This window comes from Vitis riparia, chromosome 5 (genome assembly GCF_004353265.1).
Source record: "Vitis riparia cultivar Riparia Gloire de Montpellier isolate 1030 chromosome 5, EGFV_Vit.rip_1.0, whole genome shotgun sequence".
In the NCBI taxonomy this organism is placed as follows: domain Eukaryota; kingdom Viridiplantae; phylum Streptophyta; class Magnoliopsida; order Vitales; family Vitaceae; genus Vitis; species Vitis riparia.
Genome location: NC_048435.1, coordinates 2,716,042 through 2,729,845, shown reverse-complemented (window position 1 = coordinate 2,729,845; position 13,804 = coordinate 2,716,042). Strand labels below are relative to the sequence as shown.

Genomic DNA, 13,804 nt, shown 5'->3' with positions numbered 1-13,804 from the left:
CTGAATGTGGTTATTAGACATGACCAACATTTATATATTATTTTAATAGGCTTATTATGTCACAATGATTTATAAAAGATGATATAGTTAATATAAATGGGATTAATCAAATTTTTTTTTAAAAGAAATTTTAGCATTAGATATGAATTGGAGTCATAATCCCATTGACTTGGAATTGATGGGTGCCTTTTGCAGTAAGTTTTTGAGTTGTTTTGACCCTAAATTAGCTTCAGAGAAGAGGGTGGTCATTGAAGAATTTTTAGATCACATCCGGGTAACGGTTTTTTTATATGGTTGGTTTTCAATACATTTGGTATTTATGGGGTGTATGTTACCAATAGAGAGACTTTTTTTGAGGTGATATGGATGTTTGTGGCTAAAAGACACAATATGAGAGCAATTTCATTGTATGTATTTTGGATGGTATGAAAGGTCGTTTGATAATGAGGAATAATCGGATCCAGCTTTGAAAAACTTTTTTTTAAAAAACAAATTATTTTTATGTGTAAAGATGTACATAGATATAAAATAGTGTGTTTTAAAAAAAAATTGCAAAAAATAAAGTTGTTTTGAAAATAATGTCCGATCTAATGCGTCTGTGCCACATAAGCTGTCATGTCATAAAACTGTAGTTGGTGACTACGGTTTTATTTTTCTAAAGTGGTTAGAAACCGTAGTTACCAACCACGGTTTTAACTTTATATATATTTATATATAATTTTAATTTTTTAATAAAAATATTATATTATTTTGATTTTAAATATACTTATTTCATTATTTTAAAAATAATAATATATGAAATTAAATAATTGATATTTTTAATTTGATATAAATATATTTTTAATTTTTATTAAAATAATATACTCTATATTTAATATTAATATATTTAGTTAATTATATTTAAATATAAATAAAATATAATAAATTATGAAAGCCTATTAAAAAACAAATAATATAAATTATTATATTAATTAATGATTTTTTATATACTATATGTAAGTGGTATATAATGTCACATGTATATAAGTTCAATTAAGTTTAAAATTTATCATATTTTAATTTAAGTTCATAATATTATATTGATATGATAATAATTTATTTATATATTTAAATAAAAATGTGATAAATTTTAAACTTAAATTAAACTTTTATATATATATATATATATATATATATATATATATATATATATATATATATATATATATATATATATATATATATATATGTGTGTGTGTGTGTGATATTATATACTATTTACATATAATATATAAAAAATTATTAATTAATATAATAATTTATATTATTTTTTTCTCCAAATAGGCATTTATAATTTATTTAATTTTAATTAAATAATTATATTTATATTAAATATAGTGTCAATTGTTTTAATAAAATTTATTTATATATTTAAATAAAAATGTGATAAATTTTAAACTTAAATTAAACTTTTATATATATATATATATATATGTGTGTGTGAGGTATTATATACCACTTATATATAATATACAAAAATTATTAATTAATATAATAATTTATATTACTTTTTTATTTTTCTAAATAGGCATTTATAATTTATTTATTTTAAATAAATATAATTTATTATATTTTATTTTAATTAATTAATTATATTTATATTAAATATAGTGCCTATTGTTTTAATAAAATTTAAAAATATATTTTTATATCAAATTAAAAATATCAATTATTTAATTTTGTATATTATTATTTTTAAAATAATGAAATAAATATATTTAAAATCAAAATAATATAATATTTTTATTAAAAAAATTAAAGTTATATATAAAGTTAAAACAGCAGTCGGTGACTACGGCTTTAACCATTTTAAAAAGAAGTCAAAGCCGTAGTCACCAACTACAGCTTTAAACTTAAAGTTAAAACCGTGGTTGGTAATTACGGTTTCTAACCACTTTAGAAAAATAAAACCGTAGTCACCAACTACGGTTTTATGACATAGCAGCTTATGTGGCACATACGCATTAGATCGGACATTATTTTCAAAACAACTTTATTTTTTGGAATTTTTTTTTAAAACACACTATTTTAGGTCAAAGCTCTCGGTCAAAGAGCAGCCTCTTTCTACGAATGATCTCCACGAAGTAGGAGTGTAGGTATGATTCAAATAAGACCCGGCACTGTGCTCAGTTAGTGGATTGTGGATACACAGCCATGGATTGGAGCCCTACCAAGCTTCTCTACTATGATCACATGTTCCTGCTCCAATCCTCCGCTACTCTACTCTCCTTCTTCAAGGTTTTTTTTTTTTTTTTCCTTTTCTTCTTTTCTTACTTCCTGTGTTTTTGGTTGCCTGGAAAATCCCTTACAAATTGGGGGAAAATTTGTGTTCCTGACATACGTTGTTCTGTTGCGTATTGGCTAGTTTATCTGTTTCATAACTGAGGTTTTGAGGATATTGTTATGATCCTTAATTTTCGTTTTTTTTTTTGTCATTTTTGCGGAAGGGCGATGATGGTCGACGAGCTTTGATATTGGATTCTACCATCTTCCATCCCCAAGGTGGTGGTCAGCCCTCTGACACCGGTTTCATAGCCATTTCGGAGTCTGACATCAAATTCATAGTACAGGATGTTCGATCCAAGGACGGAGTAGTGAGTTTTTGGAATCCAATTTCTTTTTGTCAGTTCTCTGATTTATGCATTTACTTCTGTTTTCCCTAATTTCTAATGCGTCTGGCTTTTTGATAGGTATTTCACTATGGTTTTATCGAGAATTCTAAGGAGGAATTGGAATCAAAACTCGAGAAAGGGAAGGAAGTTTCTTTGCACGTGGATGAGCCCCGGCGCAAACTCAATTCTAGGTATAGAATGGCCTCAATCTGATTGTTGACAGTACAATTTTGATTAATTTCTAATGCTAGGTTGAAAATTGTTGTTGTAGTACCCCTTTTGAAATCCTATGTTGATTGAAGTCCAAGTTTAGGGTCTGAGTTGGTTGTGGGGTTATTCCGAGTTGTTGGATTTGTAACTGCCATCATTACAAAGGCCAATCGTGATAACATTGGATTGTCCCATGTTACTTCACGTTCCTAAATGTAAGCAAAAGTGGATATGTTCATTCCATATAAGAAAGGGAATGGAAAAGGAAAAGGGTCATTGGAAACCCAATTTGTCTCCTACACTTAGGCGCCATCTGTGTCAAGATTTATTTTTTTTTAAAAAGGAAGAATGTTGCATTAGGTGGAGTCAAGTACAGGGATATCATTCATTGCTGGTGACTTGTTGTAACTTTTGCAAAGCCAAGTTAACTAGCAATAGGATCAGTAAGAGTAGAGGCTGCATTTGGTGATGCAGCAGAACAAAGATCTAAATAAGGAGAATGCTGTCTTATGCTCAAACCTCAAAGACAGAAAGGGCTAATGGAATAGCAGTTGAATAAGTTGAAAGCTTTGGTGAAGAAGAGGGCCCATTTCATATTATATGAGGTTAGGTATAAGGATGTCAGAGAGAGAAAGCTTGCACCATGACAATGTAAAATGTTTTAGTTTAGCTTTGTGTAGGTTAAAGTGTTTGATGACTCCACTACGAGGATAAGCTTCAAAACAGGGTCACCATTTAAGTCCAACTTGTATAAGTCACTCCACAAGAAACATTGTGTCAACATTAAGGACACTTTCACTAGAGTGTGTGAATATGTTGGTCTATAAGAGGAGTTGGCCATATTTCTGACCCAAGGTGATTGTTGCCACTAACTCCTAGGCGAAGAAGAGGGCCCATTCATTCTGATGTTGACTTAAAAGGAAGATGGATGCGAACCAAGAAGGTGGAGACAACTTCTAAACAGGTAAAGCGATGCCCCTAGATTGAGATGCGGTGTTTGCAAAGTTGAATGCAAGTTATGAACAAGTTTTCCAAGAGCTAGTTAATTTGCCTGACTTTTGGTGGGCTAACAACCAGAAGGAGACCATTCCAAAAAAAATCAAAGCTGCTATTTTAAGTATCATCGTGTACAGAGGAATGCCATAGCTTGAAGTGTTGTTGAAATGTGTGCAAAAAGTGGAAAACTCAGTCAACTTGTTGCAAAATATGGTGGTCAAATACAGTTAGTTAGGCAAGTTGCACAAGGTTCTGAAGGTGGAGCTGTAATACCAAGAAGAATTATATTGTGATTCATGATGAAGATTTTTTGAATCTTGAAGGAGTATTAGGATGCCAGCATACCAAAAAGTTAGGCAACATGAGTGAAGTTAATCAAGTTCGACATGTTTGACTTGTTACAGTCAGGACGACAGACAGCAACCATGATGTCGTTTTCCCATTCGTATCCAAGGGTACAATAGTATATCCTCATAATGAGGTGTTGCTGTTGATGTTACCAATAGCCAACTACGAGATGTAGCATGTTCTGGTTGGTGCTAGAAGTTGGGGGGTTTCTACTTACTTGTTAGTGTAGGATTGGTTACAATAATGGTGCGATTTTTGATAGTTGATGTTCTTCCCCATATGACGCTATTTTGGGAAGGGGATAGATTCATTAAGTGTGTGTTTTCCTATCTACTTATCATTATAAGTGTTAGAAAAATTAGGCTAATCCAAACCTACGGTAATCACCCTAGAGGGGGGGTGAATAGGGTGATGGTCTCTTTTTGTAAATTTAAATTGTGTGAATGTAAGAGATAATTATATGCAAGTATATAAAAAAACAATATAAAGACAACTGTATATAAAGTAAAAGAGTAAGGAAGAGAAAATGCAAACACAAGATTTTATAGTGGTTCGGCACAACCCGGCTTACATCCACTCTCCTCTAACTTCAATCCCAAGTTTGAGGTTCTACTAATTCAAGACTTCCAAATCAAGCCTTTAAGCCATACAATTGGATTATGGTTCCAGTCTACCCTCTTGAACTTTTGGCTCCAAGTACCCTTTACACTTCTCAAGAGATACCCTATTCTTGAACAATCCCTCAAGTGATACCTCACACTTAGATTCTTTCTCTTAAAGATATACAAATAATTTCACAAACTCCTAGCACAAAACTTTAGGCTCAAATGATACAAGAAAACTAGGATTGAATGGTGCACTAAAGATATGCAAGTTTTAGAACAATGGTGCACTCAAAAACACTCTCCCAAAGCTCAAATATATTCAAAAAAGATTTAGGAAGGTTAAGCTCATGAAACAATGAAGATTGGAGCCTTTTGAGGAAAAAGACCAAACTAGCTGTTGGAGGTTTGATTGGTCGAGTTGGGGGTTGACCGGTTAATTAGTCGTTAGCATTTAATGCTTGACAGGTGATCGTTGGACTTCAACCGCCCCTTGACCGGACTTCGACCGGTTGAGGTGGGGGTCGACCGGTTCTTCATCTAGTTCAACCGGTTGAGCTGTTTTTGGCTCAACAATCAATTTTTTCAACTTTAAACCTTTTAAATAAGTTTGGAAAACATTTGACACAAGGTTTTAGTTGAAAACATGAAATCATCAAATTTTAAAATATTTAAAACAAAATAACTCTTGGATGATTTTGCTGCATAAGTGAAGAATGAAATGCATGAAAATCCTAGTGCACAACAACCTTACAAAGAGATCTTATGAAGCTTGGGTCTTGAAAAACACTTCTCTTTGAAGTTTTCTTCTTTTTCATGATTTCTCTTTGGCTTGATTTGTCTTTGTGATTATCACTTTGGAAATCATCTTGCCTAATCACACTTGAAATAAAATCATTAGTTCTAAATCTTGGTTTGTTATCATCAAAATCGAGATTAACCAAACCTTGGTTTCATAATAAGGTACTTTTTCTAATAAATCAAGGGGTGATGGGAAATATGAAGGGGATAGATTCATTGGATGTGTGTTGTCTTATCTACTTATCATCAGAAGGTACTTTTTCCAATAACTACAGGGGTGATGGAAATACTCGGAGATACTTATAGCAATTATTATAGGTGTCAAGAAAAAGAGGGGACTCTTTCTTTGCTGTAAAAGATAGAGAGAAGGTGAATAGTGTTGATCATTCAGACTGAAAGAACTGTTAAACGGGATATAGTTACAACCGCATGAAAGGTCTGAGCCGATCAATTTTCTATCACCTAATCAACATGTATTCGTTTGGAGGTTGTAGGATATGAGAGGAATTGATCCCTCCATCGTAGTTCATTAGCTTAATGTGGATCAGAATTGTTCACCAATCTACTAAGGTATTAGAAGTAATCATTTGAGAAGTGGAAAATGGTCAATCAAGAAGTTGAGGAGATTATTAGAAGTTAGGTTTATTTGAGAAGCTAAGTATTATAGTTGGTTAGCCAAATATGAGAAATGGCGTATGTGATGTAGGACAACCCTAGGATGGTTGCCTACACTCAAGGGTAGGTGGACTAGGGTTTTATTTTTAGGTGTAAGAAGAGGAATAAAGAATAAATTTTATGGTAGAGAAAAATATAAGATAAGAAATAGAGAAAAAGAAAAAACAACGAAGAAAAGATTAAAAACCTTAGAGTCTCACTAAAGCTTTCTAGGAGTCTCACTTAGAAGAAAATCAATGGAGTCTCACCATTGATGGTTGCAACCTTGCAATGAAAAAAAACATAATATTATTAATATCAATTATCATTTTGATTTACATTGATTAGCCTATTTATAGGCTTCTCTAAGAAATCCAAAGTCTACTAGGACTCTAATAACCTATTATGATTCTAATTCTAATTATAACATTCAAAGTCTACTGGGACTCTAATAACCTATTATGACTCAAATTCTAATTATATTATAACTCAACTAGCTAATCCTAATTAGACTCCAACAAATACCAATCCTAATTCAATTCTAATTAATATAAATCCTACTTAAAGTTTACTTAGGTCTTCCATTTCCTCCTTGAATAAACTTTAAAAGGTTTTCCCCCATCATTGTGTATTCAATATAATATATTTTTATGCTCAACATTCAAGGTTTATACTATAATATGGAGTCAACAGTAAAGACCTGTGAATGTTATATAGTTACAGATGGGAAAGCTGTAAGATGTAAATGCCTAACAATGCTTGAAAAGATGAGCACTTAGTTGAGAGTGAAGATGTAAAGTTTAACTTATGGCAATATTACTTAATCAAAAGTAAAATGTAGCAACCTTGATTAAAGCTATTTCTCACCCCTAACAACCATTAAATTGTATCAAAATACCATATCTGTAACCGTACTTTCAATTTGCAAAATTTTGGCAATCTTCCTCTATACACCTTTCACTAGTCCCCAGCAGCAGCAACAACTTTACCATTCCTGGAACCACTTTCTGACTTGTCAGCTTGTTCCACTTCTTCATCTGAAGGAGGAATGCCATATTTTACTTGACATTCCCCATAGCCAATGTCATACCTAATGTCTCTATCTGTCCTCATTTGGGACTTAAGTTGAGCTATAGATTTGGATTGCAATTCTTGAAGTGCATGGCTCTTCCCCTTGGGATGACTTGATGCCAGCTTCTTCTAACTCATACTTAAGTTTTTTATTCCCCTCCGACAACTTGGAAAGATGACTGACTGCTTAATCATGATTTTTCTTCAAATTATCAAGTTCATTCATTACTTTTTCAAACTTAGTGGCCTCACCTTCTAGCTTCAATAGCACCTCTTTCAACTCACTACCCTTTGCCAAGACTCTTCTTAGCTTTAGGCATTGAAGGTCATGGTCAGTCAGTTTCCCTACCATGCCTGTGAAAATGGATAGCAATTGCATTAGCATTAGAGAGGGGTTAGTTATGAAAGTGTGTTTACCTAAGTAAAGGCAAGTAAAAAAAGTTCTCTCATCTATAGCCATTTTTTTTTTTTTTGATTTTTGAGAGTGGTGGTGGAAAGAGTTTTGAGGCATTCTCTATTTCCATTATTTAGGCTAAGGGGGAAAGCGGGGTTTTCCTAGGAATATGAACTAAGAATGGTTGCAAAAGTTCCTCATAAACGTTCTAGTGGCCCAGATCTAGATTGGGGGTTGCGATGACAGGCATTAGTTGTTGGGCCAATGGCCTACAGATCAACTATTGTATGCTTCTGTTCATTCATTGCATAGGCATGCTGAAGGTTCGTTTTCTCAATTACTGCTACATCAAAATTAACCTCTTCAACACCTTTGCTTGCAACCTCTTGATATCTAGGTGATGCTTCAGCAGGATTTCTTTCTTTTTTTTTCCCCTATAACCTGATGATGACTTGGCTAAGAACAACCTTTTGTTGTGTTCTTTCTCTTCTTGCTCCTTTGAGGAACATTGCCGAGTCACTTGCTGGTAAGGATGGTAGGATATATTTTGTCATTTTGAATAAATTAGTATTGGAGGAGGGGAAGTATGCATTTCTTGATGGCGCCTTGAATTCAGGGAATAATTTGTTTATAGTGGCAAGGGGGTTCGTCCATGCATAGATGGTCCAAATAGGCACTTGGGAAATTGAAGACTGTCTTGTTCACTAGTCTCCTCCTTAATAGCCAGTATTTCTTGTGGCTGGGTTTTTCTAATGCCCTCACTAATATTGACATCTTCTTAGAAGATAGCAAGTAATTGAATTCATCGCAATCATCACTATCACTAGTAGGTATTGTGAGTAAGAAGATAAAAGTGAGTTGTAATTAGCAAGACTACCCATCAACTTGGCCAAAACTCTTTGGAACATCCCAAAGCTTTAGTTCATCTTGGGAGTCAAGTCCCAATTCCCTCAAACCCTCATATAACCACTCTTACAACCTTTGTTGTAGTTAGGCATATTAAGAACTATGGAATATGATTTTCAAAGGGGAGAAAGGAAGTATGTATTTTCTTTTTCGGTTTAAGTTATGTTTGGTTCTTAGAAAATTTGAGGGAAAATGCAAGGGAAAGAAGAAAAGAGGAAAAATAAAAAAATAGATTTAAAGTTAATAAATTATTTCTATATGCTATTTCAAAATGATTTCACTTATTTTAACTCTTTAATATAAAGATTAAATAATTTGAAAATGCACAAGTTTTAACCAAGTTTAATTATATTTGATTTTCTTTTATATTTTTATAGTACAACCAAACACAAGACAAGAATTTTTCTTAATTTTTTTCCTTCTTTAATACTTTCTAGAACCAAACATAACCTTAGCAACACATTGGGAAAGCCAAGGTCTAGTCTGTGAAGGTGATTAATGACTAGATAGCTCATCAAACTTCTTATTACATAAGCATGGACCTGATAGGAGTCAAGCTTAAAGAAGTGGAAGAAGAGAAAAACCAAAAGGTGAAATGGGATCCTTAGCCCTACCTCAAAGTGAGAATAATGAAGACCCAGATTTTACTAAGTATAGCAAAATCGTTCTTCATTATGGGGAATGACTCAAACCCCACATCAGAGTTTACTGCATAAAGGTGCCTAAACATCTTTCACCAGTGTTTAGGTTTCTTTGTGTTGCCATTGCAGTAGTAAATGGTAATGGAGATGAAAACAAGCAAAGGAAAATTGAGTCATACAGGAGAGAGAGGAGCTAGACATTGTAAAGATCTTGAAAGTATTCTTAAAAAGTGGAAACACTGAGGGAGACGATCTGCCAGAAGGCAGGCATTTGAGGGCCGTTTGTTTGCCACTGTTTGATACTTTTTATGTATTAAATTCTTGAGGGGTGTGCCTTTTCATATCGCAATAAATGCACCCATTATGCACCATCGGTTAGTGTTGACATGTGCAGTGTAATATGGAAGTTCACATGGTGTATGTAAGTGATACTATGTGCAACAACCACCCAAAATTACTAGTGGGGGGAATAGTGTGGTACCCCTTTTGAAATCTTATGTTGATTGAAGTCTGAGTTGATTGTGAGGTCATTCCAAGTTGTTGGATTTGTAACTGCCTCCATCGGAGACAGCATTACAAGGGCCAATTGTTATAACATGGGATTGCCCCATGCTCCCAAAAATAAGTCTTGATGCTTCATGTTACTAAATGTAAGCAAAAGTTGGATACGTGACCTTCAAGGTTGAGTCTATATAAGAATCGGTATGAAAAGGAAAGTGATTGTTGAAAACCAAGTTACTACTATTATTTATCATCTCTTGACTTTGTTTTGTGCAGGCTCCACTCAGCTGGGCATTTGCTAGACATATGCATGCAGACTGCGGGATTAGGAAATTTAGAGCCAGGAAAAGGCTACCATTTTCCTGATGGGTATGTTTTAAACAAGTTGTAAAGTGTGAATTTCATACTATATAAAGAATATTAGAGACCCATAATTGATGTGCACTTTAATTGTATGAAGAAGGGATAAATATATGTTTTTGTTTGTCTCATGTTTTATATAGGGTTTTTTTTTATTATCTCAAAATGTCCTAGAGACCCACAAGTAGTCAATTAATTTCTTTTTCCTATTTTTGAGTCATTAAAACGACTTTTTCAATCATCAATAGACCTCTTAGAGGCTTAGAAAAACAATGTGGTTTGCTAAGAGGCTTCCATGTAGGGATCAATGTGATGGAGATATTAGTGTAATTAACCAGGTGATACTCTTCTTTATTAAAAAAACAAAAACTAGAAAATTATAGATACATTAACATTTGACTGATGTATATTCAAAGTTACTTTTGCTTCTTAATCTGTTTTCTTGGAACTGGAATTAATGAAAATTTCCATTTTCCAGACCATTTGTTGAATATAAAGGTGTGGTTCCACAGAATGAACTGCAAGGCAAGCAAAAGGAGTTGGAGCTAGATGCTAATGCATTGATTTCTAGAGGGGGAAAAGTATGTTTCAATTTTTTTTTTCTTTCTGGTTAAATTCACATACTCTATATACTGTGTCCTTTTTGAAACACTTCTATCTCTTTCTTTCAGGTTTCTGCTGTTGTTTTACCATATGCAGAAGCTGTGGAACTTTGTGGTGGTTGCCTTCCTGATTATATACCTAAGGTCAGTATTCTATAACAAATATTGTAGCAATTTCCATTCCTATTCTGCTGTACTTCATGAAGAATATATTGCCCATATGACATAAATTAGCCTTTATAATGAAAGATATTGTAATGACTTAGCTTTAAAGATGTTTATCAAATATGTATGAGGAGATTAGGTTGAGTTGAACCACCTGATTAGTCTTCACTTCTATAAAGGTCCAACAATTGCAACCATTCCCCTGTGGATTTGTTGCTATTCCATCTAGTAAATCTACTTTTCTGTTTGAAAAATCCAGGGTAGGGCTCATGCATGGACAGTCTAATTTGATCGTGTTCATTTTTGTTTTCATTTTGAAGAACAGATCCAGAAAATATTCTGTTGTAACAAATTGCGGTATCCCATATCAGGCCTTGCAGTATGCTGATTCTGATTATCTGTTCCATTGCTTGCTGATTTATTCTTTTATCAACTCTGGGTGCTATATGAACTAGTTGTGGCCATTTTCAAAAACTAACTTATCTGTCCTTGCCACCATGCAGAGCAGCAATCCTCGTATTTTAAAGCTTGGAGACAATCCTGGCTGCCCTTGTGGAGGGACTCATGTTTCCGATATTTCAGAGATCATAAGCATGAAGGTGATTTCATATGTGCTGATGTTTGACTTTGTCCTCTTGTGCCTGGAACTCAGACGTTGCATCTTTTTACGTTTCTAGGTTAAGAAGAAAGCAGTACAGTTCACTGATTTCACCGTTTTGTCACACTTTGCAGTATCAAGATAACATATTGGGATGAGTCCCATTAATCATTATCAGCTATGATCTCTAGTCTTGTTGAAACTAGTTCTCTTCTTTCCACCAAATTTTAGGATATTATGCATATAACAAATATGTTCTGTCAGAGAATTGAAATAACAAAATTAGGTTAGATCTGCCTTACTTCCATAATAAACCCGATTAAGAAAAATGAAAGGTAAAATTGATGATAGTGATGGCCAAGGCGTCCGCCTGAATTTTATGAAAATTCCTTTTTTCAGTCTTATCTTATGTTGTATGGTGGAGTATGCTTATTAATGACTGTTTAATGGGTTGAAAACTGATGCCTTTTCTTCGCTGCTTGTGAAATTTTAAGCTGTCTAACATTCTTGTGGGGTTGTAAATTGTGGTCTTTAGCTTTAGGGGCCGAATCATTCATGTTCTAGAATTCTAATCTTGAATTTGGTTGGAATTTGGAAATTCTTTAGGTAGTAGATTTTTTCAACTTGATGTAGCTCATATCTTGTAATTCCTGTTCAGGTTACTCGAATTCGGACAAAGAAGGGAGTCACAAAAGTATATTACACCATTGGCTCCTGATTCTTGGTATTTCACCCTACTTTTTCTGCTGCATTCATGCTTTACCTTTGTATTTACCAAAGAAGAAAATACTGTATGAAACTTCACTTGTTATACCCAAAACATCTTAATCTATTCAGGGCTGCAGAGTTTCTTAAAAGATAAAGAAAAAGGAACAGTTCTAGAGCGTTCAGTGGGAATGATGTTGAGATATTTTTGCAGAAAAGTTTCTAGAAAAGAAAATTTTAAAATTTAAAAGGATATAAAATTAAATAATAGTATCGTTTTTTTACATAAGACTTGTGTAGAAAAATCAAGTGATGGGAGGAAGGAAATAAACCCGAAATGGACATGGAAGCTGATGGTTGGTTCAGAATGGACGCACAACAGAATTGACTTTACTCGATATGTCGAGTTGAACGGTAGTTTCAGGTCCTTGTTCAAATTCTCAGGCGTCGGGTTGCCTCAGAGTCTCAGATCATTCAAAGGGATAAGACATGAATCAGAAAGTCTTAACGATTATTGTGCGGTTATAGTAATTCGAAACGTCCCTATCATCATATTGTGGGGCTTAGTGTACTTGGCAGACGTACGAATTGGGTCCACACATTAGATTCATTCTCTATGGTTTTGGGGCTGCAACCTCTCTAAGGGTCTCAATCCCCAGCCCCACCTGGCGGCCTATAGATTCTTTGATAATGGGCAGCCAGTGAAGGGGAAAAAAAACCGAGAAATGGGCACGAAATTGTCTCTCCCCTTGTAGAAAATATCGTAAAAACCTATGGTCATGGATGCTGAGCCCTCCTCAAAAATCACACCCGACCTGCTGTGGTGAACCACCAAGCTGAAGCTTGTGTGATCTACATGCCACCAGAGGACCTTGAACCCCCATCCATTTGATCCCATTTCTCAATACTATAAATATGTATTGGAGCAGAACTAAAGCCTGCGTTTTTTGCTCTCTCTTTCAACCTTTTATTATGAGTCTTAACGCGTATTCCCATTTTTCCATATTCTAATTTTCACGCTTGAGGTTTCGTGTACTTCTCGTGCTTTTAGTATTATTGAAGCTCCAAACCTAAATCAAACAGAATCTTAATTACCCAAAAATGGGGAGCAAACAGCCGCGTTCCCGAACCACAAAGGAAATGATGTGACGTGTGTTACAATGGTCCATCTGTAATTAAATGAAAAGGCGATAGTTAAAAAAAAAAAAAAAAAAAAAAAAAGAAAGAAAAAGAAATAATTAATTAAAAGGAATGAAAAATTCTACATCTTAATAATTCATAAATATTATTTAATATATTTATTTAAATACACGTGTTTTTAAAAAAATATTATTTTTACAAAAAAAGATAAAGACTTTTTCTGTTCAAAAAGAATATTTTTTTAGGGTTGAAAAATGATAAAGGATTAGATCTCGTGATTCTGAAAAATATTTTTATTTTAGAAGGTAGTTTTTTTTTATAAAAAAAATAGGTATTTGATAAATTTTAGAAAATATTTTTTTTTAAAAAAATTGATAAATGACTTTTTTTTGTAAAAATACTTGTAGACAAAACGTTTTGACTACAAAACACACTCTGTGACAGATGAGAAATTCATGA

General features: G+C 33.4%; 1 protein-coding gene across 3 annotated transcripts; it reads left to right on the top strand.

The window, feature by feature from the left end:
* Positions 1-2,120: 2,120 nt before the first annotated feature.
* On the top strand, positions 2,121-13,165 carry LOC117914252 (alanine--tRNA ligase). 3 transcript variants are annotated; one of them, XM_034829501.1, is made up of 9 exons: positions 2,121-2,277; positions 2,487-2,633; positions 2,730-2,842; positions 10,052-10,144; positions 10,614-10,716; positions 10,807-10,881; positions 11,406-11,501; positions 12,159-12,224; positions 12,506-13,165. In XM_034829501.1, the coding sequence occupies exons 1-8, from the start codon at positions 2,194-2,196 to the stop codon at positions 12,216-12,218; spliced, it is 771 nt and encodes a 256-aa protein (XP_034685392.1). In that variant the 5' UTR covers positions 2,121-2,193; the 3' UTR covers positions 12,219-12,224; positions 12,506-13,165. The 3 variants fall into 3 exon arrangements, with proteins under 3 accessions (XP_034685392.1, XP_034685391.1, XP_034685390.1); XM_034829500.1 differs by having other exon boundaries at positions 12,496-13,165; XM_034829499.1 differs by lacking the exon at positions 12,506-13,165 and having other exon boundaries at positions 2,122-2,277; positions 12,159-12,390.
* The last annotated feature ends 639 nt before the right edge of the window (positions 13,166-13,804 follow it).